The sequence below is a fragment of the Amblyraja radiata genome, chromosome 27 (genome assembly GCF_010909765.2).
Source record: "Amblyraja radiata isolate CabotCenter1 chromosome 27, sAmbRad1.1.pri, whole genome shotgun sequence".
Lineage (NCBI taxonomy): Eukaryota > Metazoa > Chordata > Chondrichthyes > Rajiformes > Rajidae > Amblyraja > Amblyraja radiata.
Window position 1 is genome coordinate 10,944,688 of NC_045982.1, and position 22,978 is coordinate 10,967,665.

Genomic DNA, 22,978 nt, shown 5'->3' on the forward strand with positions numbered 1-22,978 from the left:
ATGGGTTGACTGGGCTTGCATTCGCTGGAATTTAGAAGGATGAGTGGGAATCTTATAGAAACATATAAAATTCTTAGAGGATTGGACAGGGTAGATGCAGGAAAAATGCTCCCGATGTTGGGGGAGTCCCGAACTAGGGGTCACAGTTTAAGAATAAGGGGTAGGCCATTTAGGACTGAGGAAAAACTTTTTCGCCCAGAGAGTTGCGAGTCTGTGGAATTTTTGAAGTATACTTAATGTATTTGCCTCAATCACTTCTTCTGTGAGTCGCCTCAACATTCTAACCAGAGTTTACCCAGAGAGTTGTGAATCTGTGGAATTCTCTGCCACAGAAGGCAGTGGAGGCCAATTCACTGGATGTTTTCAAGAGAGAGTTAGATTTAGCTCTTATGGCTAAGGATATCAAGGGGTATGGGGAAAAAGCCGCAACCGGGTACTGATTTTGGATGATCTGCCATGGCAGTGCTGGCTCAAAAAACCGAATGGCCTTCTCCTGCACCTATTTTCTAAGTTTCTACTTCCAGTTGGCTCTGTTATATACTTACTGTATAGAAAGTTTGGGAAACCTGGATTGGCCACCAGTCGTTACCATTTCAATTGCATGTTTCATCTCCATCTTGTGATAAAATGCAATAAGCTGTGGTTCTTTTGATCGTTCTCCACTAATTAAACATTTTCTAATGTATTTCTTATTAATCCGGTTCAGCCTGAAAAATAACAGTTCCAAATGAATTATTACATGTATAAAATTGTGTTAGAAGATAGAATTGTACAGCATGGGAACAGGCACATCGACCCACAATAGTATGATGCAAAAATAAACTAATCTCATCTGCCTGCACACGATCCATATCCCTCCAATCCCCGCATATCTATTTGCCTATGTAAAAGCTTCTTAAACACTCCCATCGTATCTGCCTCCACTACTCCAGACAGCATGCTCCAACTGCTCACCATTCTGTGTGAAAAAACCCGCCCCACACATTTCCTTTAAACTTTACCTCTCACCAAAAAGCTGTACCCTCTAATCTTCGATATTTCTACCCCGAGTAAAAGGTTCTAACTGTCTACCTTATCTGTGCATATCCATCTTTCCTCACTGCTTGTGACATTTTGTTTTCCATTAGCAGGAATATCTGCATCAGTTAGCATTATAATGTAATATCATCACTTAAATGTTGCAATAGCCCATTATCCTTGTCCCCTGGTGCATGTGCAACTGGAATATTTAATATTTTTTTTAGATTAGATTAGATTAGATAGCCTTTATTGTCATTCAGACCGAAGTCTGAACGAAATTGAAGCAGTCATACATACAATACAATACAATAAAAAACAACAATAAACACATATTAACATCCACCACAGTGAGTCCACCCAACATCTCCTCACTGTGATGGAGGCAAAAGTCTTAGGTCTCCAGTCTCTTCCCTCCTCTTCTCCTTCTGCGCTGAGGCAGAATTCCTATAAATGCCGGTGATAAAGTGATTCAAGTATATGAGAATAAATTCATTTAATCCTTTCAATACGACACGATGCTGAGCAATGGAAAGCCCACGCTGTCACCTACAATGACACATAAAATGTAGGCAGACGGGGCATTGCAGGTCCACAGTTAAGCACGACAATGGAACACTGCAGATTCTAGGTATAATATGTCCTTTCTTGGTGTGCCTCCATTACTAGTGAAGAGCCAGTTTCATATGAATTCTAAACCATGACTTGATCACTCACTGAATTAAATGAACCTCGTATGCAGAACTAGATAATCCCATGGCATTTACTACAGGGGAGTAGTGTACAAATAGATCAATGTCCTGGTTACCAGGAGTAACAAACAAGCAACAAGTGAAATTTGACTCACTTGTCTTTCCAGTGGTGATGCCCATAATGTCCACATACATCTTCAATGCCAGTCAGTAAATGATCCAGAAACTGCGGAGAGATGGATATCTTTATCATTCAATTGGAAATATGGTCATGTGCTACAGGATGCCGCTGTGGGTCGACAAATTGCACAGTCCTGCTAGATATGTGGAATCAAAAGCTTCAAATTATATTAAAAGATCAGTTAGCTCTGAAACATTTCCTTACTTGAGCGCCTTGAGTATTAGAAAGGCGCTATATAAATCCCATCCATTATTATTATTATTATTACTTACTTCCTGTTGAGAAATATTTTTCTTTAACTTGCTTCTGAAAAAGCACAATAAAATGAAAGTGTTTTTCAAATGTTAGGCAGAACAGACTAGAGGCAGAAAGTCCCCAAACAACCATATGGAGGGATAAAAAAGAAATAACACATTTAACACAGTAAATGCCCAAAGAGCATCACAAAATTGCAAATAAATAAAATTTAATACCGAGCCATGGATAGAATACAGAGCTTTATGACCAAAGGGTGATCAAAGAGATCAAATTTAGGTGGCATCGGAGAGAATGAAAAGGTGGGTTTTTTGGTTTAAGCGTGTGAATTACAGAGCTTTGGAAATCAATATATCTATACATCCAATTGGAAATATTGGCAACTCGTTCCCCCAATGCAATATTCCACCACGCACCCATAGCCCTTGACTGCGCAGGCGCGGCTCATCTCCCCCCATTCCCGAGCACTCCCTCCCCTTCATGTGTGGGAGGGGAGGGGGGGAAGGAAGTGGGGTGTGTGCCGGGGGGAGTGTGGGATTGGAGGGGTGTGTGTGGACGGGGAGATGTAGGGGGGGGAGGGTGGTGTGGTGATGTGGGGGGAAGGGGGAGTGTGGCGGGGGGAGGTGTGTATGTGGGAGGGAGGGTTGTGAGAGGGGGGAAGGAGGGATGTGGGAGGGTGTGTGTGTGGGAGGGTGTGTGTGTGTGTGTGTGTGTGTGTGTGTGTGTGTGTGTGTGTGGTGTGGTGTGGGGACAGAGGGGTTGTGGGGAGTAGGGGTGTGTGGGGGCGGGGGGTGGTTGTGGGGGCTGTGGGGGTTGTCAGGGCAGGGGTAGTGGCTAGAATTGGCAGTACGATGGGGACTCACAGCAGGCGCTGGTCGCTGGTCATTCTCATCCGCCGGGATCAGAGTCTCCGCTTACCGTTTGGCGACATCTCAGACTTTGGGCTGGGCTGGGCTGGGCAGGGTTTCCGATGCTGGACTGGGTAGGGTCTCCGAGGTGGGGCTACTTGGGGCTGGGCTGCTTGTGGTTGGGCTGGGCTGCTTCGGGTCCCTCTGAAAGTCCGGTTGGAAACCTTGGCCGGCCACCTTCAGCTCCAGTAAAGACGCGATGGCGCAGGAAGGGGCGGACCGTCCCGAGAAGTGACGGGGAAGAAACTAATCTGCGCGGCGCTGACAGGAGAAGAGATCGATCTGCGCATGGGCGGTTTTTAAGATTTTTAAACCTCGCTAACTTTTACGACATGGTGAGTGAACTGGCGAAAGATCGTAGCGCTATCGTGAACCGTTTTTGCGCAAATAGAAAGACCGCCAAACCGGAAGATAACAAGATCAGAGTTTTAGTTATGTATAAATGTATGGATGTGTGTTCCATGAGATAAATGGAGGGGTTTGGTTTCAGACACAGTTACTGCTATTAAAGCAAATGACTACTAACGTGTGGCTCAAATCACCTTTTAGTCAAAAATAACATCAAAGTTGCAAAACAACTGGTTCAGTATTAACATTCAAGCTACTGAACCTCTCACCAGTACAAATAAAAGACATCTTGGCAAATGGAGACAACAATCCATTGTATTTAATGGAGAGAAAATGAGTTTGAATATATGCCAAAGTTAAGTACAAGATATTTACAATAAAAGTATAACAAGCTGATGAGAATATATTGACATGGGTAGTTGAAACAGCAAAATGCTAATGGACACTGCAATTTTAATACAAGAGGCACGACATGCTGGAAATAGCTAAATCAAGCAGCATCTGTGAAACATTGAGGCTATATTCTGTGATATCCAGAAGAATAAGATATTATCTCATTGAAACAGTAGATTGTGAGAGCACTTGACTAGACTCTATAACAAAGGGACCATACGCCAGGATAAGGGATTCAGGAGGAATTTCTTTCAAAGGTTTTGAATTTTTGGAATTCTCCACCTCAAGGACTTGTGGATGACAAATGTTTTCAAGGCTGAGAAAGTTAGACTTTCACCTCAACAGGATCAGGATTCAAGGGGATTGAGCATGAAACAGTAGCGGAGACCAAAAATCTGATCAGGCACAATCTTATCCAATAATAACATAGGCCTGCAGTATACCTAGTAACACGGGATGAACAGTCAAAGTTAGCTCTGCATCCCATGAATATCTAAATAAATGAGTAAAGGTCCTTTCAATCACCAGGTGCCTGTATATGTAGATGAGAATGGCTTTCAGAAGGTCAAATAGAACTCTGACCAAGAGGGTGTGGGGCAGCGACATCACAGAAGGATTGATGCAGAGGAATAAATGTTACTGTAATTTATAACCAGGAGGTCAGTTAGCATCCTTTACAGTGCCAAGAATCCCAAATACCATGTTTCCCATCCAGTGTCTGGATAGGAAGCCTTGCGAAATAGGTGAAATGGCTTGGAATCTGAAAATGGGGAGAAAAATCAAGTTATTTCACTTTGTGCATTAAACAATTGCATACGAAAGGTTAGGAATAGGGATTTAAAAATCACTACCTCATGGATCATAATCTCAGTATTACTTGAGCCAAGGAGAGACTCGACATGGGATGAAACAGGTTAGAAATGGCAACAGTTAATGTGGGAATAAGAATTCAATTACATGGGATAACAGCACCATACTAGGACCGGAAGAAGCTGTACCTTTGGGCCAGGTTGTACCTGAACCACGCTGAGACCAAGCCTCTAGCAGAACCAGGGCTGTAAATAGAAGTACGATTTTAAATTAATAATATGAGGGAATTGGGCAAGGCTGGCTGGGAGGAATGCTAGATATAACAGCAATCAAACATTAAAAATATTTCAGGAAAAAATAATTAAAGATGTAAAGAAAAATAAGACAAATGGCCTTTGATCAGACAAATCCAAAGTTAATAACAAGGAATAAGTAGTAAAAAAAACCCTAATTGTTAATAGCCCAGGAAATTGGAAAGATACTGGAAACTATGCTAATAGTAAAAGAACAGATAGACAAAAAATATTTTAAAAATCAGACATGCTTAACTAACCTGATAGAATCTTTGAAGAGATTATGGAAAGAGCAGACAGGGTTAAGCAGATTTCATACACTTGGATTTTCAAAAGGCCTTCGACAAGGTACCGCATGGTAGGCTCAGGACAAAGGTTAGAGCATGTAGAATCAGGGACAAATAGCTGAGTGCATAGCAAATTAGCTAAATGAAAAAAGCAAAGAGGAAGGGTGAAGGGTAGTTATTTAAATTGGAGCAAGGTAGAAAGCAGCAGTATTTCATGATATTAAGGGGTGGAACATATTAATAATTTATTGGATTGTATTAACTTATGAACAAGTATTACTTATTTACAGATGATACCAAATTGAGGATGCTATAGTTAACCCCGAGGAAGAACGCAACATAATTCATAAGAAATCTTGATGAGCAATTAAGCGTCAAATACATTTTAGCATAGTATTTGAAGTTGATGGACTTTAGTAAAAATTGGCAGCATCATCCTTCAAAATTTGGGGGGGGGGGGGGGGGAATTAAGGGATAGAGAGGGAAGTGGATCTCATGATACAAGTTAACAGGCTGTTAAAAATAGCATCGAGATCAGCAAATAAAAATGTTAAGAAAGCACTGGAACTTATTTCTAGTGGATGAAATTCATCATTTATGAAGATAAATAAAACATGCACAATAATCCCCGTCTACTCATACTCTCCTCCGCCTAACGGAGCTGGTCCTTACCCTCAACAACTTTTCCTTTGACTCCTCCCATTTCCTCCAAATCCAAGGCATAGCTATGGGCAAACACATGGGCCCCAGCTACGCCTGCCTCTTTGTTGAGTACGTCGAACAATCCTTGTTCGAGGCCTACCGTGGCCCTACCGTGGCCCTATCCTCGAACTCTACCTCCACTACATTGACAACTACATTGGTGCCACCTCCTGCATCCATGCAGAATTCACTGACTTCATCCACTTCACCACCAACTTCCATCCGGCACTCAAATTCACTTGGGCCATTTCCGACATCTCCCTATCGTTTCTAGACCTCACTATCTCCATCGCAGGTAACAGACTACTGGCCAACATCTACTCCAAACCAACTGACTCCCATGGCTATCTGGACTACACTTCTTCTCACCCTGCTTCCTGTAAGGACTCTATTCCCTACTCCCAATTCCTCCGTCTATGCCGCATCTGCACCCAGGGCAGAGTCCCCCTTGTCCTCACCTGCTGCCCAACCAGCCGTCACACACAACAGATAATCCTCCAACATTTTCGCCACCTCCAACGGGATTCCACCACTGGCCACATCTTCCCATCTCCTCCCCTTTCAGCTTTCCACTGAGACTGCTCCCTCTGTAACTCCTTGGTCAATTTGTTCCTTTCCTCACAAACCACCCCCTCCCCAGGTACTTTCCCTTGCAACCGCAGGAAATGCTACACTTGTCGCTTTACCTTCCCCCACGACTCCATTCATGGACCCAAACAGTCTTTCCAGGTGCGACAGAGGTTCACCTGCACGTCGTCCAACCTCATCTATTGCATCCGCTGCTCTCGGTATCAGCTGTTCTACATCGGTGAGACCAAGCGTAGGCTTGCCAATTGCTTCGCCCAACACCTCCGCTTGGTTCGCATTAACCAACCTGATCTCCCGGTGCCTCAGCACTTCAACTCACCTCCCATTCCGACTCCGACCTTCCTGTCTTGGGCCTCCTCCATGGCCAGAGTCCCACCACAAATTGGAGGAGCAGCATCTCATATTTCGCTTTGGTAGTTTACACCCCAGTGGTATTCATTGGCTTCTCCAATTTCAGGTAGTCCTTGCTTTCTCCCTCCTTCCCCTCCCCTTCCTAGCTCTCCCACAGCCTAATGTCTCCGCCTCTTCCTTTCTTTCCCCCCCCCCCTCCCCCCCACATCAGTCTGAAGAAGGGTCTCGACTAAAACGTCACCCATTCCTTCGCTCCATAAATGCTGCCTCACCCGTTGAGTTTCTCCAGCTTTTTGTCTACCTTCAATATCCTTACCTTTAGAGAAATGTTCTAATCTGCAATCTATAAAAAGGACATAACTGCTGTTGCCATACAATCCTGGGACCCAGGTTTCATTCCAACCTTGTGTGTTGTGGTCTGAAGTTTGCATATTTCTATATAAATGCATAGATTTTCTCTGGATGCTCAGGTGTTCTCCTATGTGCCAAATATGTGCCAGTAAGTTAATTGGCTACTACAAATGACTCTTTATTGTAGGTTAATGACAACAACAAAAAAAATCATATGGGAATTGATGCACATGAGTGAGAGTGAATAAGTTGCAGGAATACAAATAATAAGGAAGGAGGGAATGGGACTTATGGGCCTGTCCCACTTAGGTGATTTTACAGGCACACACACATACCTCTTCCTTCACCAGCCCGTTATGGAGGTGGGGGACAGGGCAAGCGGGGGGAGCGCTGTCTGAGAAAAATTCACACGGTGCAAAGCCAAGGTGATGCAGACACACACCACGATGAACAGGAAGGTTGACGCTGTAATTAAGACGGCTAAGCACAGTGTACAGTAAGTCCTTTAAAAGAGGGAGGAGAGAAGCAGGGAAAAGGAAGGAGGCAGAGTGGAGACAACTTTAAAAAAGCCAGAGATACACGGCTGTGAAGCTCGGCGGACATTAACATTACCGGTCAATTATCCTTGGTTCTGAAAGCTACTGCTTATGTTTTTTTTCCCCTCATGAGCCAATGAAATTCACCGGTCAGCAGCGGCTACAACCTACGAGAACCTTCGACCTCCTGGCGACCCACCTACGGCACGAGAATTCTCGCTACTGTCCATGGCGGCTTCATTCTAGTCGCCGCAAATTTTTCAAAGATGAAAAATTCGCTACGACCATAATGAGGCCGCGACTAGTTCCCAGAATGCGGAAATTCCTCATGACCGTGAAGGCGACGCCCCGGCAACCACCAGCGAACATATGGCGACCAAGTGGTGACCGCAGAGTCTCCTGCAGTCGCCTAAGTGGGACAGGCCCATAAGTGATTGCTTTGACCCAAATGGCTTTGACCTAAATGGCCACTTTCTTGCAGTCATAAGTAGAGATAACATAGCTTAGAAACCTGTTAGACAGAGAATAAACATTAGAAAATAGGTGCAGGAGTAGGCCACTCGGCACTTGTAGCCAGCACTGCCATTCAATATGATCATGGCTGATCATCCAAAATCAGTATCCCGTTCCTGCTTTCTCCCCATATCCCTGATTCCGTTACTACTGAGAGGTAAATCTAACTCTCTTTTGAAAATATCCAGTGAATTGGCCTCCACTATCTTTTGTGGCAGAGAATTCCACAGATTTACAACTCTCTGGGTAAACTCTCTGGTGAGATTGTTGAGGCGACTCACAGAAGAAGTGATTGAGGAAAATAAATTAAGTATACTTCAAAAGTTTTTCAGCCAAATGCATGATAGTTGGAACAGTAAAATCACAAAGTCATACATCATAGAAACAGGCCCTTCGGCCCAATATGCTGACAGAATGAAATTAGATTTCTGTAAAGGCAGAAACCAATGTGCATAATTATCAGAAGAGCAAATTTCACCAATTTACCAATTTCGGAAAAGAAAACAGAAAATAGCATAAATACTTTGCAGGTCAGGCAGCATCTGTGGAAATGGAAACAATTAGTATTTCAAGTGGAATACCTCTTGTCAGATCTAAAACAATCTTTTTGATGTTTTTGTAGTTGCCCAATAACAGAAATGTTGGCACTTGGATTCATAAATCCTTCCCCTCATTCCTCATCTCCAGCTCTTGGGTTCTATCAATTTAAAGATTACTCTTTATCGAACTTGGGTCTACATTGAAACAACTTAAAATTCAACCGCATTGAAAACCATCCACCACGGTTACCCACTTTGGACTTTGGAAGGGGTAGGACAGGGACCCACAATCCCATTATATCAACTTGACGATGGTGGAAAGGGTCAAAAACTTCAAATTCCTAGGCGTGAATAATTCCGAAGATCTTTTCTGGTCCCAGCACGCTGATGCAATTATAAAGAAGGCAAATCAGCTCCTCTACTTCCTGAGAAGATTACGGAGAGTTGGTATGTCAAGGAGGACTCTCTCGAACTTCTACAGGTGCACAGTAGAGAGCATACTGACTGGTTGCATTGTGGCCTGGTACAGGAAATTTGAACGTCCAGGAGCGGAAAAGAATGCAGAAAGTTGTGACCACTGCCCAGTTCATCACCGGCTCTGACCTCCCCACCATCATAGGGATTATCGCAGTCGCTGCCTCAAAAAGGCTGCCAACATCATCAAAGACCCACACCATCCTGGCTACACACTCATCTCTCCATTGCCTTTGGGAAGAAGGTAAAGGAGCCTGAAATCTGTAACATCCAGGTTCAGGAACAGCTTCTTCCCCACAGCCATCAGGCTATTAAACACAACATCAAATAAGCTCTGAACATTAACAGTCTATTATTACTGTTGCACTTTATCTGTTTATTTATTGTGTATATATAGTCTATGGTCTATAGACACACTGAACTTTATCTCCTGTTCTGTATTATTTTTACATATTCTGGTGTGCTGCAGCAAGTAAGAATTTCATTGTCCTATCTGGGACACATGACAATAAAACTCTCTTGACACGTGACTCTCTTGACTTAATCTACTAATATATTTTTTTAAGTAAGGTCCACACATACTGCAATCCTCTCTGGACGCGATAGAGGTTCAGAGAGACAGCCCATTATAGGTGATTGGACACAATCTAGAGAACACTAACGCTATGCCATACCTGTGTGTGGATCTCTTCATTAATGGAACGTTTGGAGTCTTGTTTCTTCTTCACAGCAAGCAATTCAACCAATGGTCGAATCGTCATCCCCTGTCAGCCATGGAAGGAACAAGTTACATTTCAAAAAGGTCATGTGGGTGAGTTTACCACCAGTATCACAGATAACAACAGTTCAATGGATTCTGAAGGACTCCATTACAAGCTGAGGTTTACAGCTAGAGCTTTAGCTTAAAACAATTTGCATTAATAGCTTCTTTAATGTAGAAAACTACAAAATAATTTAAAGAATATATCAACAGATAGATTTTAAGGAGTTTCATATGAGAGGTAGAAATGCAATGGTTTAGGTAGGGAATTACTAAGCTTAGGACAGAGTCGTTTCAATGTGCTATCAAAGAGTGATTGTACACAAAGGAAAGAATTCAGCTCTACATAAAGCTTCAAGTAGACCTTAGGGCCATTCATAATTTGTTGTTTACTTTGTTGGATACAAAGATTTGGTAATTGTCTGGAAATTCCATACCTTAAATAAAGTGATTTCCACTGCATAATGTAAATTGAATTCATCAAAAAACTCAACTGCTAACCGCTTCCTAGTCTTGTCAGATCTGTATTTTAAAACTCTCATCCTAGCATATGGCTTTGTCTCTACCCTTCCTACCAGTCTGAATAAACAAGGAACTGCAGATGCTGGTTTATAAAAAAAGTTCTGGAGTAACCCAGCAGGCCAAGCAGCTTCTCGGAAGAATATGGATAGGCGACATTTCTCCAGTCTGAAGAAGAATCCCAGAAATATCATCTATCCATGTTTACCAGAGATGCCGTCTACCATTCCGAGGTCACTGCTCTTCTTGAAATGAGGCTTAATTTACTCTTCCGTTTTATATAATTTCACTTGACATCAGTCGCCTATAACCTAAACACTAGAATTTTCTCCCAGACTTTCTGTTAAGCCACCCCTTGAAGCTTTTACCAAGCTTTTAATCACCTATTTACAAATCTCTTGGTGCACTTGAGGCAAATTTTGTTGCAAAATCATTCATCTGAAATATCTTAGCAGGGTTTTCTACATGAATATTTCTACATAAACAGGTTTTTGTTGTTGATATATACTGCAGTAACATAATTGCACTTTGAATGGATTCATTTTGTGCTCCACCCAAAAAGGAGGAAGCAATCTACCAGCCCCAGCCCTTACGCGGAAACACACCAACCCCAGCATGCATATTACAAGCGGAGATTAACTACAAAATATATAAAGACCTGCACAAAGACAGTGAAGAAGATGAGTGTAATAATGGCAGTGAGGAACATGGTTCGAGGGAATCGCTCATTCAGCAGGTAGCCAAGTGAAAAGGCGATAGCTCCTCGCAGGCCCCCATATGAAATTATGAACTGGTCCTTGGGGGTGAGTTTCACAACGCGAAATCTGTTTAGTATTGAAGTCATACCTAGGACACCTGAAAGAAAATTGCAGTCAGTAAAATGTAAACAAGTTAGCATCTTCCCATTACCTTTGATGATCTCACGCGTCCCCCCCCCCCCCCCCCACCCACCCCACCACCCTCATGTTGCTACTGAATAGGCAGCCATGTCTGCTCATTGTGACAGTGAATGTCGTGGAAAATAGTGCATATGCAGATAATAAATGGTAAAGTCCAACATTACATAACATGCAGCAAAATTGAGGACACAAGGGAAAGTGCCTCTGGCAGTTCTTTCCATATACTCACCACCACTGTGTTGAAAATTGCCCCCTCAGGTTCTTATTAAACCTTTCCCCATTCTCCCTAAATCCTATATCCTCTGGTTCTTGATTCCTCAAATCTGAGTCAAAGTCTGAGTTTCCCCCCTCTCTATTCCCCTCATGATCTTTACACCTCAGCCTCCTGCGTTCCAAGGAATTAAGTCCTAGCCTGTCTAACCTCTCCCTATAGCTCAGGCCCTCAACATCCTCGAAAATCTTCGCTGCGCTTTTTCTAGCTAAACCACATCCTTCCTATAGCAAGATGACCAAAACTGAACAAAATATCTATGTGGCCAACATAACATCCCAACTTCTATACTCAATACAATATAGTCCTTTCTTTCTCCCTCCTTCCCCTCATCTTCCCAGCTCTCCCACAGCCTACTGTCTCCGCCTCTTCCTATCTTCTTCCCGACCCCCCGCACCCCCACATCAGTCTGAAGAAGGGTCTCGACCCGAAACGTCACCTATTCCTTCCCTCCATAGATGCTGCCTCACCCGCTGAGTTTCTCCAACATTTTTGGCTACTCAATACCCTGATTGAACAGAGTCAATGCACCCGCTCTACCTGCAACATGACTTAAGAAACTATATATTTAAGAAAGAACTGCAGATCGAAGGTAGACAAAAATGCTGGAGAAACTCAGCGGGTTTACAAGAAACTCATAGATTAACAAGAAACAACATGTGGTCTAACAGGGAGATCTATTGACCTGTGAGTCTAGATCCAGGGTAATAGATAGGAGTGGAAAAAAGTTGACAAAATATTTTATTCACTGAAAGTGTCTTGAAGGTGTGAATCATCTCTTAAGGCAGTGAGTTAGGGTGTCTCACTTAAAACGTACTTGGAGCACAAGTTGTTCTTAAACTCAAAGGGTTCAGTCAGAGTACTGGAAAGTGGATTGGTTAAAATAGCTTTTTCAGCTGGTGCTGGCACATTAGGTCAATGAGGCTCTTTGTGTGATGAAGGCAGACAATATTCTAGTGGAAGTTGCGACATAGACACCTCCAATAGCCTCAACAGTGCCCTGATAACAGTCAATTTTATTACAGGACCTGGAAATCTAAAGGTCAAATTATACCCGATTTCATGTTGTGAACATTTACTTATTAGAAGCTAGATACATGAAGAAAATTGAGACAAGAGCATATAGGAATGAATTCCATAGGCTTATCGCAGGCTATCACAATTCCATTGTATAATCACTTGTTACAGCCAAAATAAGCAGTCTTTTAACAAGCACCCCACACCTCTCCCCAAACTCAAGTACAGTCTTACCAAGGACACGACCAACCAGGCAGAATGCCACTGTGCTGCTCACAAAGGTCCAGTTCCACTCGTGCTCTCCAGCAAATGTGGAAACACCCAGGAAGATGAAGATGAGAGTCTCACTCACACTGCTCCACATTTTCAGGAAGTACTTAATGGTAGTGTGTGATTTATGAGATATGTTTGCCTCCACATAAGGGCGCATGACTGCACCACAGGCAATAAGGCTGCAAAACACAACAGGCAATACTCAAATCAACTAGTAAAACACAATGAATGTGCACGGTATCCCTGTGACAGTCTTTCTAAAGCAGATAAAAGGACGATATAAGCAAATGGGCAGTACAATAGAAAGAGGAGACGATCAGCTGCCATTGCCCCCCACAATACTCGTCCCCATTATCACCGCACTGTCTGTGAGTAGCCTGACCTCAACACTGCACCAGTCCCATTCATTGCAGGGCCCCACCGTACATCAAGAGAAAAAAAGAATCCAAATCTGCCAAGTATATAAATCATGATAGAAATACAATGATTCTCCCGTGATAACAAAACATTATCTGCACAGTAGTTTCAAGATCACTTACGCCATGATTCCCGAGAGATGGAAGAGCTCCGAACACAAATAACTCATGTAACTGTAGAGGAAAACGAAGAGAGGTTCGATAACACGAATATGAGATGTAAAGCGGGAGGTGAACGCAGCCAAAAATCCAAATAAAGTTCCAACAAGGATACCTCCAATAGCCACCACAAAGAAGGACAGGAGTCCCAGGACAACTTCCTTAGCTCCAATTACAGTAGCGTCAGCAAGTTCTTCAAAGAGGTGATACAACACCTGTTGAATAAAACACACATTCAATAAATTACACAGCTCCAGAGCACCACACACGAGATGAGAGGGGATCTTATTGAAACATATAAAATTGTAAAGGGTTTGAACACGCTAGAGGCAGGAAACATGTTCCCGATGTTGGGGGAGTCCAGAACCAGGGGCCACAGTTTAAGAATAAGGAGTAAGCCATTTAGAATGGAGACGAGGAAATACTTTTTCTCACAGAGTGTTGTGAGTCTATGGAATTCTCTGCCTCAGAAGGCGGTGGAAGCAGGTTCTCTGGTTACTTTCAAGCGAGAGCTAGATAGGGCTCTTAAATATTGCGGAGTCAGGGGATATGGGAAGAAGGCAGGAACGGGGTACTGATTGGGGATGATCAGCCATGATCACATTGAATGGCGGTGCTGGCTCGAAGGGCCAAATGGCCTACTCCTACACCTATTGTCTATTGTCATCTGATTACTCTTATATAGACACAGATTGGACCAAGAGAATCCAGAATTCATTCTCTGTTCTCTGCTAAGTCCCAAATCGGAATGGGAATAACAACAAAACAAAATGTGAGGGAAGAAAGGAAACTGCACACGGGGGCAGAGGGAGGGGGACAGCACGAGGGAGAGACCAAACTGCAGGAAGTGGGTCAAATAGAATCAAATATGCTATACTCACCACAGTCACCGCATCATTGAGCAAAGACTCTCCGAATACCAGAATGTGCAGCAGTTCATTGATATGAATCTCTTCAAAGACAGCCAACACCGCCACGGGATCTACAGCAGAAGTGATGCTACCAAACACCAGGTTGGCCAGGAGACCCACATGCTGCAGACCAGCATTACTGTACCGACACACTGCGTACATCAGTAATCCAATGAAGGATGCATTCCAAAGTGTTCCAATCACTGCAAAGCTCAATATTGTTCCCAAGTTCTCTGTGAAAGGTCGAATTGGCAAGAAGTAGCCAGCATCCAAAATGATGGGCGGAAGGAGATAAAAAAAGAATACATCTGCCTTCAAGATAGGTGGCTCTGATCCTAAACCCTTTATCAGACCTCCTACAACCAGGCCCACGCACACCAGCACACAGCTCTCTGGGACAAGTGATTGCACCCTTGGGAGAAAGTGAAAACCTAAAAATATAAAACAACCAAAAATGAATTGGTAAACATGTTCTGTTTAATAGCAAAAAGCATTGGTAGAAAGCGAGATTCTGAATCACAGTTATACCCCTCCTATAGCTCAACAAACCACACTTAATGAATGTATCAGTCAAACAATCTATATAATACTAAAAGTCTTCCTATTGTTTGTGTTTGTGCCCATGATCTGCCCACTATGTGTCTATGTGTCAATCTGGTTTTCCTATCTTCTTCCAAACACTAAGCCACAGCCTTCCCATTTTAACACAACCTACGCACATTTCCCCCATGGTGACGATAAACACCTTCCCGTCGCATTCCCACCTATGTTACCGAAGTTATTAATCCTTGAAATTTAAAATACAGCCCGATTTCTTCAAACTCACCCACTTTGGAAAACAAAATCCGAGTGACGTCACAATGCACTCGCATGGCAGGACTGAACACTCCGGGAGGGAGGGGCACTCCAGCGCTCGCAGTGGACGAGGAGTAGCGGCGGATGCTGGCGCCAGACGGCCGCCGGTATCTGGTGAGGAAGGTGGTGCTGCGGGCCGAGCCTGGGGACAGGGCCTGGGCTGGATCCGAGCCTGGTGCTGGAGCTGGAGTGAGGGCCGAGCCCGGGGCTTGGGATGGGGCTGTGACCGGGGCTGAGAAAGAAGTCGCGCAGGAACCAAGGACGAGGTTGGGTCCGGGGTCAGTGACAAGCATGGAGATGAAGGCGGGGCCTGGACTGGTGGCCGAATCTACAGCCAGGACAGGGACGAGTACAAGAACCTGGCCGAATTCCAGCCCCTGGCCCTGCTCTATGACCTGGGTAGGTGTAGGGGCAGGGAATGGGAGGTGGATGAGGGAAATGAGGAGGAGGGATATGGGGTGGGGAGTGGGGTGGAGAGGGGAAAGATCCTGGGGAGGTGAGGAGGGAGAGGAGGGGGTAGGGAGGGTCATTGCCACGTCTACACTCCCTCTCTCGCCCCCTCCCTCTCTATGCTCCCTCCCCCCTCTCTACCTCCTCCCTATCTACCCATAACATCCATACAGGGGCCATTGGAAAAGAAACTGATGTAGCCATAGAGAAACAGAAAAAGGGTCAGAAACAGCATTGACACATTGGCTTCATTTTGTGGGCTTAGAACTGTTGCATATTATTGTTTGCTAACAGAGACGATATTTGAATGCTCAAGACTGGCTGTCCAAACAAGTGGACACATCGCAAGACCAAACAAAGACTCAGTAACCGTTTTGCTGAACACTTACCTTTGGTCTACAAAGAATACTAGATCTCCCTGTTGCTAACTACTTTAACTCCCCTTCCCGCTCCCATACTGAATTTTCTGTCCTGGGCCTCCATTGCCAGTGTGGGCCCACACACAAACTGGAGGAACAGCACCTCACACTCCACTTGGGTAGCTTATGAAGGGAAATCATGCTTGACTAATCTTCTGGAATTTGTTGAGGATGTAACTAGGAAAATGGACAAGGGAGAGCCAGTAGATGTAGTGTACCTGAACTTTCAGATAGCATTTAATAAGGTCCCACATAGGAGATTAGTGGGCAAAATTAGGGCACATGGTATTGGGGGGTAGAGTGCTGACATGGATAGAAAATTGGTTGGCAGACAGGAAACATAGAGTAGGGATTAACGGGTCCCTTTCAGAATGGTAGGCAGTGACTAGTGGGGTACCATAAGGCTTGGTGCTGAGACCGCAGCTATTTACAATATACACCAATTATTTAGATGAAGTAATTCAAAGTAACATTAGCAAATTTGCAGATGTCACAAAGCTGGGTGGCAGTGTGAACTGTGAGGGGGATGCTATGAGAATGCAGGGTGACTTGGACAGGTTGGGTTAGTGGGCAGATGCAGTTTAATGTGGATAAATGTGAGGTTATCTGCTTTGGTAGCAAAAACAAGAAGGTAGATTATTATCTAAATGGTGTCAAGTTGGGAAAAGGGGAAGTACAACGGGATCTGGGGGTCCTTGTTCATCAGTCACTGAAAGTAAGCATGCAGGTACAGCAAGCAGTGAAGAAAGTGAATGTCATATCGGGCTTCATAACAAGAGGAGTTGAGTGTAGGAGCAAAGAGGTCCTTCTGGAGTTGTACAGGGCCCTGGTGAGACCACACCTGGAGTATTGTGTGCAGTTTTGGTCCCTTAATTTGATGAGGACATTCTTGCTATTGAGGGAGTGCAGTGTAGGTTTACGGTTAATTCCCGGGATGGCAGGACTATAAGCTGAGAGAATGGAGTGGCTGGGCTTGTATTCTCTGGAATTTAGAAGGATGAGAGGGTATCTTATTGAAACATATAAGATTATTAAGGGTTTGGACATGCTACGAGCAGGAAACATGTTCCCGATGTTGGGGGTGCCCAGAACCAGGGGCCACAGTTTAAGAATAAGGGGTAAGCTATTTAGAATGAGGAAACACTTTTTGATGAGGAAACACTGATGAGGAAACACTTTTTCATACAGAGAGTTGCTGAGTCTGTGGAATTCTCTGCCTCAAAGGGCGGTGGAGGCTAGTTCTCTGGATACTTTCAAGAGAGAGCTAGATAGGTCTCTTAAAGATAACGGAGTCAGGGGATATGGGGAGAAGGCAGGAACAGGATACTGATTGGGGATGATCAGCCATGATCACATTGAATGCGGCGCTAGCTTGAAGGGCCGAATGGCGTACTCCTGCACCTATTGTCTACACCTCATACTCCACCTGGTAACCCAACAACATGAACATTGAATTCTCTAAGTTTAGATAACTTCCACAAACACTTCCCTCCCTCTTCTCTTCCTCTTCACCCCCTTCATCCACTCAAAGTCCATTAACCAGCTCCATAGTTTGCAACTATGTATCGCTCTTGGGCTCAAATCTGTCTCCATCCAACAATCAGCCTATCAGGGAACCTCCTCCTTGCAGCATATGTGGAAAGGGAAACTGAATTAACAATTCAAGTCAGAGGCCTTTTATCAGATTTTTTTGGGGACCATGAATGCTGCGAGATTGTGAGTTGGTGTTGATGCAGAGAGATATCTAAAGCACACATATGCTGATGAAGAATTTTCGATCTGAAACCTTAACTCTGTTTCACTTTCTGCAAATGCTGCCTGACATGCTGGGTGCTTCCTTAGATTGATTTTGACCAGATGTGTACACAATACATCATGTATGGTTTAATCATAGCACTTTACAATTGCTATAACACATCCTTACACCTTTAGTCAAACCACCTTGTAATAAAGACATTTATTCTCCTAATCACTTTCTGTAACTGCAATATTCACCTCAATGCCTTTTACCCAAACATATGTACATTCTTTGTACCTTGAAACCATCCTCAACTGTGCAACAAATACTCTGCTTCTCTGTACCAACATGACCTTACATTTTTCCACATTATATTGCATCTTATGTTCTTGCCAGCTCACTCCATACCTCTTAAAGCTTCTGTACATCCTACCTCAATCCTATATAGATTAATATCATTTGCAAACTTGGAAGAATTTTGACTCCCTAGCCAAATCATTGACAATGGACTGTGATTAGCTAAGGCCCAAGCATTGTTCCTTGCAGCACCCCATTAGTCACAGCCGGTCAATCACAGAAGAATCCACTTATCCCCATTCTTCAAGTTTCAGAAGCCAATCACTTTAGTTCTCCATCTTACCTCATGGCCACTTTCCGATGAAATTCAACAGAAACTCAAGAGAAAACATTTAGTTATATTTAGTGATACAGCGCAGAAATAAGCGCCAAGTCAATTAACCTATAAACCTACGTCTTTCATCGAAGAAATTTGGCACTCTTGGAATTCAATATTGAATTCAACTATTTCAGATAACTATCTTTCCCTGTTCGTCATTCTCCAACTGGTTTCATTCATTTTTCAATCAACACCCCTAGAGCATTGTGCCACTTGCTCTCCACTGTATCATAGATATTCCCTTTGCTCTCTCCATCCCTCCCCGTTTATTTAAAAACAAATTTTTTTTCACTTCGCTAGTTCCGAGAAAAAGGTAATTGTCCTTAAATGTTAACTCTGTATCCCTCAGATTGCTGCCTGATCCCTTGTGTATTTTTTGAAGATAGATGCCGGAGTAACTCAGTGGGACAGGCAGCATCTCTGGAGAGATTCAATGGGTGGCGTTTTGGGTCGAGACCCTTTTTCAAACTAGAGTCAGCGGTCATGCCTTCTATAATTCTGTTGTGCTGAAGCAAAGCAAGAATTTCATTGTCCTATCTGGGACACATGACAATAAACTCTCTTGAATCTTGAAGAGATATAGTCAGTGTTGTGGAGAGATATAGAACAAATGAATGAAAGATATGCAAAAAAGTAATGATTATAAGGAAACAGGCCATTGTTAGCTGTTTGCTAGGTGAGAACGAGGAGCTGGCGTGACTTGGGTGGAGGAGGGATGGAGAGAGAGGGACTGCAGTGGTTACTTGAAGTTAGAGAAAGTCAATACTCATACCACTGGGTTATAAGCTGTCCAAGTAAAAAAATAAGATGCTGTTCCTCTAATTAAAAAAACACTTTTTTCTAGAACAACTGCACAAACCGGTTGGCCCGCACAGAGCTGCCTCTTTCCTCCATTGTAAATGGGTAAACATTCTTATTGAGGCATTTTTTCATCAATTTTTTCATAAATCAATACTGATTTATACAAGCATTTCTCAGGGTCGTACACTAGCACTGCTTGCAGAGCTGCTGCCTCAGTGCTGACTCGGTTTCAAATCTGACTTTTGGCATTGTTCTCCATGGAGTTTGCACACTTGTCCTGTGACTGCATGGGTTTCCTCTGGGTGTTCAGTTTCCTCCAATATTACAGCCCTGTGGGTTGATAGGTTAAAGTGCCATTCTTCGTTGTCCCTAATGTACAACTAAGTTGCAGAATACACAGGTCGATAGACCGAATAGACTTCTCCAATGTCACATGGAAATTTGACATATGGAAAACAGATTGCCGTCACTTATAGTGACTGAGAGCAAAGCCCCCTGACTTGTTAGAAAATTCTATTGCCCAAGTAGCACTTACCTGCTTGCAAGATTGGACGTTGAAACTTAATTGTATCTTGTGGCAATTTCACCATCATAGATTTAGAGTCATAGACCCATGTAGCATGGAAACAGACCCGTTGATCCAACATGCTGACTAAGGCACCTTTTTGAGTTATTTTCAATTGCCTGCATTGGCCTATATCCCTCTTAACCTTCCCTCTCCATGAACGTATCCAAATGCCTTTTAAATGTTGTAAATGTGCCCACCTCTTCATCTGCAACTCATTCAACACTCAACATCTTGAAGGACAAAATTAGGAGTTGTTTGGGGTGGGAGACGGAGAAGGGTGGGAGGGAAGGGGGGCGGAAATAAAACAAAAAAAAATCTCAGGTTATACCACCTTAACATAGATGTATATGAATTGTTCCTTCACCATTGAATGAATGAATGAATAAGTTTATTGGCCAAGTATTCACATACACGGAATTTGCCTTCGTGCTCCACCCGCAAGTGACAACATGACATATAGTGATAGTTAGGAATGACACATAAAACATTAATAATAAAACATTATCGATTAAACATGTGAATTAACCAGAGCAAAAGGAGGCTTCATATTTTTGGTTATTGAGTAGAGCTACTGCTCGTGGAAAAAAGCTGTTTTTATGTCTGGCTGTGGCAGCTTTGACAGTCCGGAGCCGCCTTCCAGAGGGAAGTGATTCAAAGAGTCTTTGGCCAGCATGAGAGGGGTCAGAGATGATCTTACCCGCTCGCTTCCTGGCCCTTGCAGTGTATAGTTCATCAATGGAGGGAAGGTTGCTGCCAATAACCTTCTCAGCTGATCGGACGATTCGCTGCAGTCTCCGGATGTCATGCTTGGTGGCTGAGCCAAACCAGACCATGATGGAGAAGGTGAGGACAGACTCTACGATGGCCGTGTAGAATTGGACCATCATTGCCTGCGGCAGATTGTGTTTTCTCAGCTGCCGTAGGAAGTACATCCTCTGTTGTGCCTTTTTGACTGTGGAGTCGATGGTGTCGCCCCTTTTAAGGTCCTTGGAGATGATGGTTCCCCTAAACTTAAAAGACTCCACAGATGTGACTGTGGTGTTGTTGATGATGAGTGGGGTGAGAGGAGGGAGAGCTCTCCTAAAGTCTGCAATCAATTCTGGGTCTAAATCCAGCAAATACTTACCCATCAGCATTTCAGCACTACTTTCAATAAAGTTTGCTACCACATTTTGAACTGCGACTAAGGATGGGCAAAAAAACATTTATCTTAAAGATTCTCACATCCTGAGAAAGAAAATTTCAGAACTATAATGTTAGTGATGACAACGTATGTTTTTGAAAGATCTGGCCTGTGGAAAATGAGATGCAAATGCATAATAAAGTGGGAAGTGTAGGAATAATTACAATGCATAGGAGAATACTGTTTATTTGCTAGGCCGCACCACAGTGACTATGATTAAGTTAATTAAGTCTCAGGGGTGAAACTCTATTTCTAAAGATCTACTGTCAGTCTCACATTGAATTATTCTGATCAAGTGAAGGCAAATCAGGGGTAGAGATCACGTTTACCTTATTGAATGATGTTAAAGACAGTCATCCAACACAGAAATGTATTGATGTATTCAAGGAGAGTTGGATATAGCTTTTAGGGCTAACAGAATCAAGGGATATGGGGGGAAAAGCAGGAACAGAGTACTGATTCTGGATGATCAACCATGATCATATTGAATGACGGTGTTATCTCGAAGGGCCTACTTTCTATGTTTCTATGAAAAACACAAATTGGTCCAACTGGTCCAAGGTGCCACACCCAGATAAGTCCCATTTGCCCACACTTCTAAACGTTTCCACCTCTAAATGTTTTCCTATCCTGTACCTGTCCAAATGTTTTTTAAATGTTGTTATTATACCAACCTCAACTACTTAGTCTCACAGCTCGTTCCATATACCCATTACTATTTGTATTAAATTGATGCCGTTCAGGTTCTTATTGAATTTTTCTCCTCTCATCTGAAACTATAGCTCTCTAATTCTTATTGACACAAGGAACTGCAGATGCTGATTTATATATTAAAAAACAAAGTGCTCGAGTAACTCAGTGGGTCACCCTGCATCCTTGGAAGACATGGATAAGTGATATTTCGGGTCAAGTTATGTAACAAATTAGTTAGCTCACTATGGATCCCATACAATCTAACCTTCCAAAGCAGCCTTAAACTAAACCTTATCAAAGTTCTTGCTGAAGAAACATAGACAACCTCTACAACCCTTCCCTTATCAATCTTCTTGAGTTCCTCTAAAAACTCAATCAAATTTATGATACAGTCTCCCACACATAAAACCATGTTAAAAATCCATAAACAACCCATTTGTCCAAATGCATGTACATTTTATCTCTTAGGATCCCTGCAATAATTTTCCCACCAGAGATGTTAGGTTTACAGGTCTATGGTACCCAGATTTTGCAGCTCTTCTTAAGTAGAGGCACAATATTAGCTCATCTCCAGTCTTCTGGCACTGCACTTGTTTTGTGACAAAAATTAGTATATCTCAGTCAGGGTTCCTGCAATTTCCTCTCTAGCTTCCCAGAGTGTTCTTGGATATACTAGATCAGTCCTCGTAGATTCCACAAGGGGCGATTTGACTTTCTAGTAACCTGTCACTTCAGCTTTCCGCCTCATTCCTGTTGTGATTTCTATCTTTGGCCTTCTACATTATTCTAATGATCAAAGTAAGCTCAAGGAACACAATTTCACAATAACACCCAAGCTGTCTGGACTTAATACAGAAAATAACCACTTCAGGTAATCACCTCCTTACCCCAACACCCAACACCCCCATCTTTTAAGTAATCGTTACCTTGACAACTTTGGCCTGTATTCCTTCACAGACTTCTCTGTTCTCTCCATCCCTGCTCTGCAAATTTTGTTCTCACTTTTCCAGTTCTGATGAAGTGTCCTAGACTAGAATTGTGGACTCAGTTTCTCTCACCATTGCTGCTGCTTGACCTGCTACGTGCTTCCAGCATTTTCTATTTTTGCTTTGGGTTTCAAGCATCTTGCTAC

The 22,978-nt window shown here is 43.2% G+C and overlaps 1 protein-coding gene across 1 annotated transcript in view; it reads right to left on the reverse strand.

Annotated features, from left to right (window-relative positions):
- slc9a1 (solute carrier family 9 member A1) overlaps positions 1 to 22,978 on the reverse strand; it is a 48,496-nt gene that overhangs the window by 19,820 nt on the left and 5,698 nt on the right. Inside the window, exons 2-8 of the mRNA XM_033045107.1 lie at positions 14,434 to 14,894; positions 13,517 to 13,767; positions 12,939 to 13,156; positions 11,176 to 11,372; positions 9,913 to 10,002; positions 1,865 to 1,935; positions 546 to 707 (exon numbers count right to left, since the gene is read on the reverse strand). Coding sequence (XP_032900998.1) covers positions 546 to 707; positions 1,865 to 1,935; positions 9,913 to 10,002; positions 11,176 to 11,372; positions 12,939 to 13,156; positions 13,517 to 13,767; positions 14,434 to 14,894 — 1,450 coding nt within the window. The remainder of the gene's footprint in view (positions 1 to 545; positions 708 to 1,864; positions 1,936 to 9,912; positions 10,003 to 11,175; positions 11,373 to 12,938; positions 13,157 to 13,516; positions 13,768 to 14,433; positions 14,895 to 22,978) is intronic.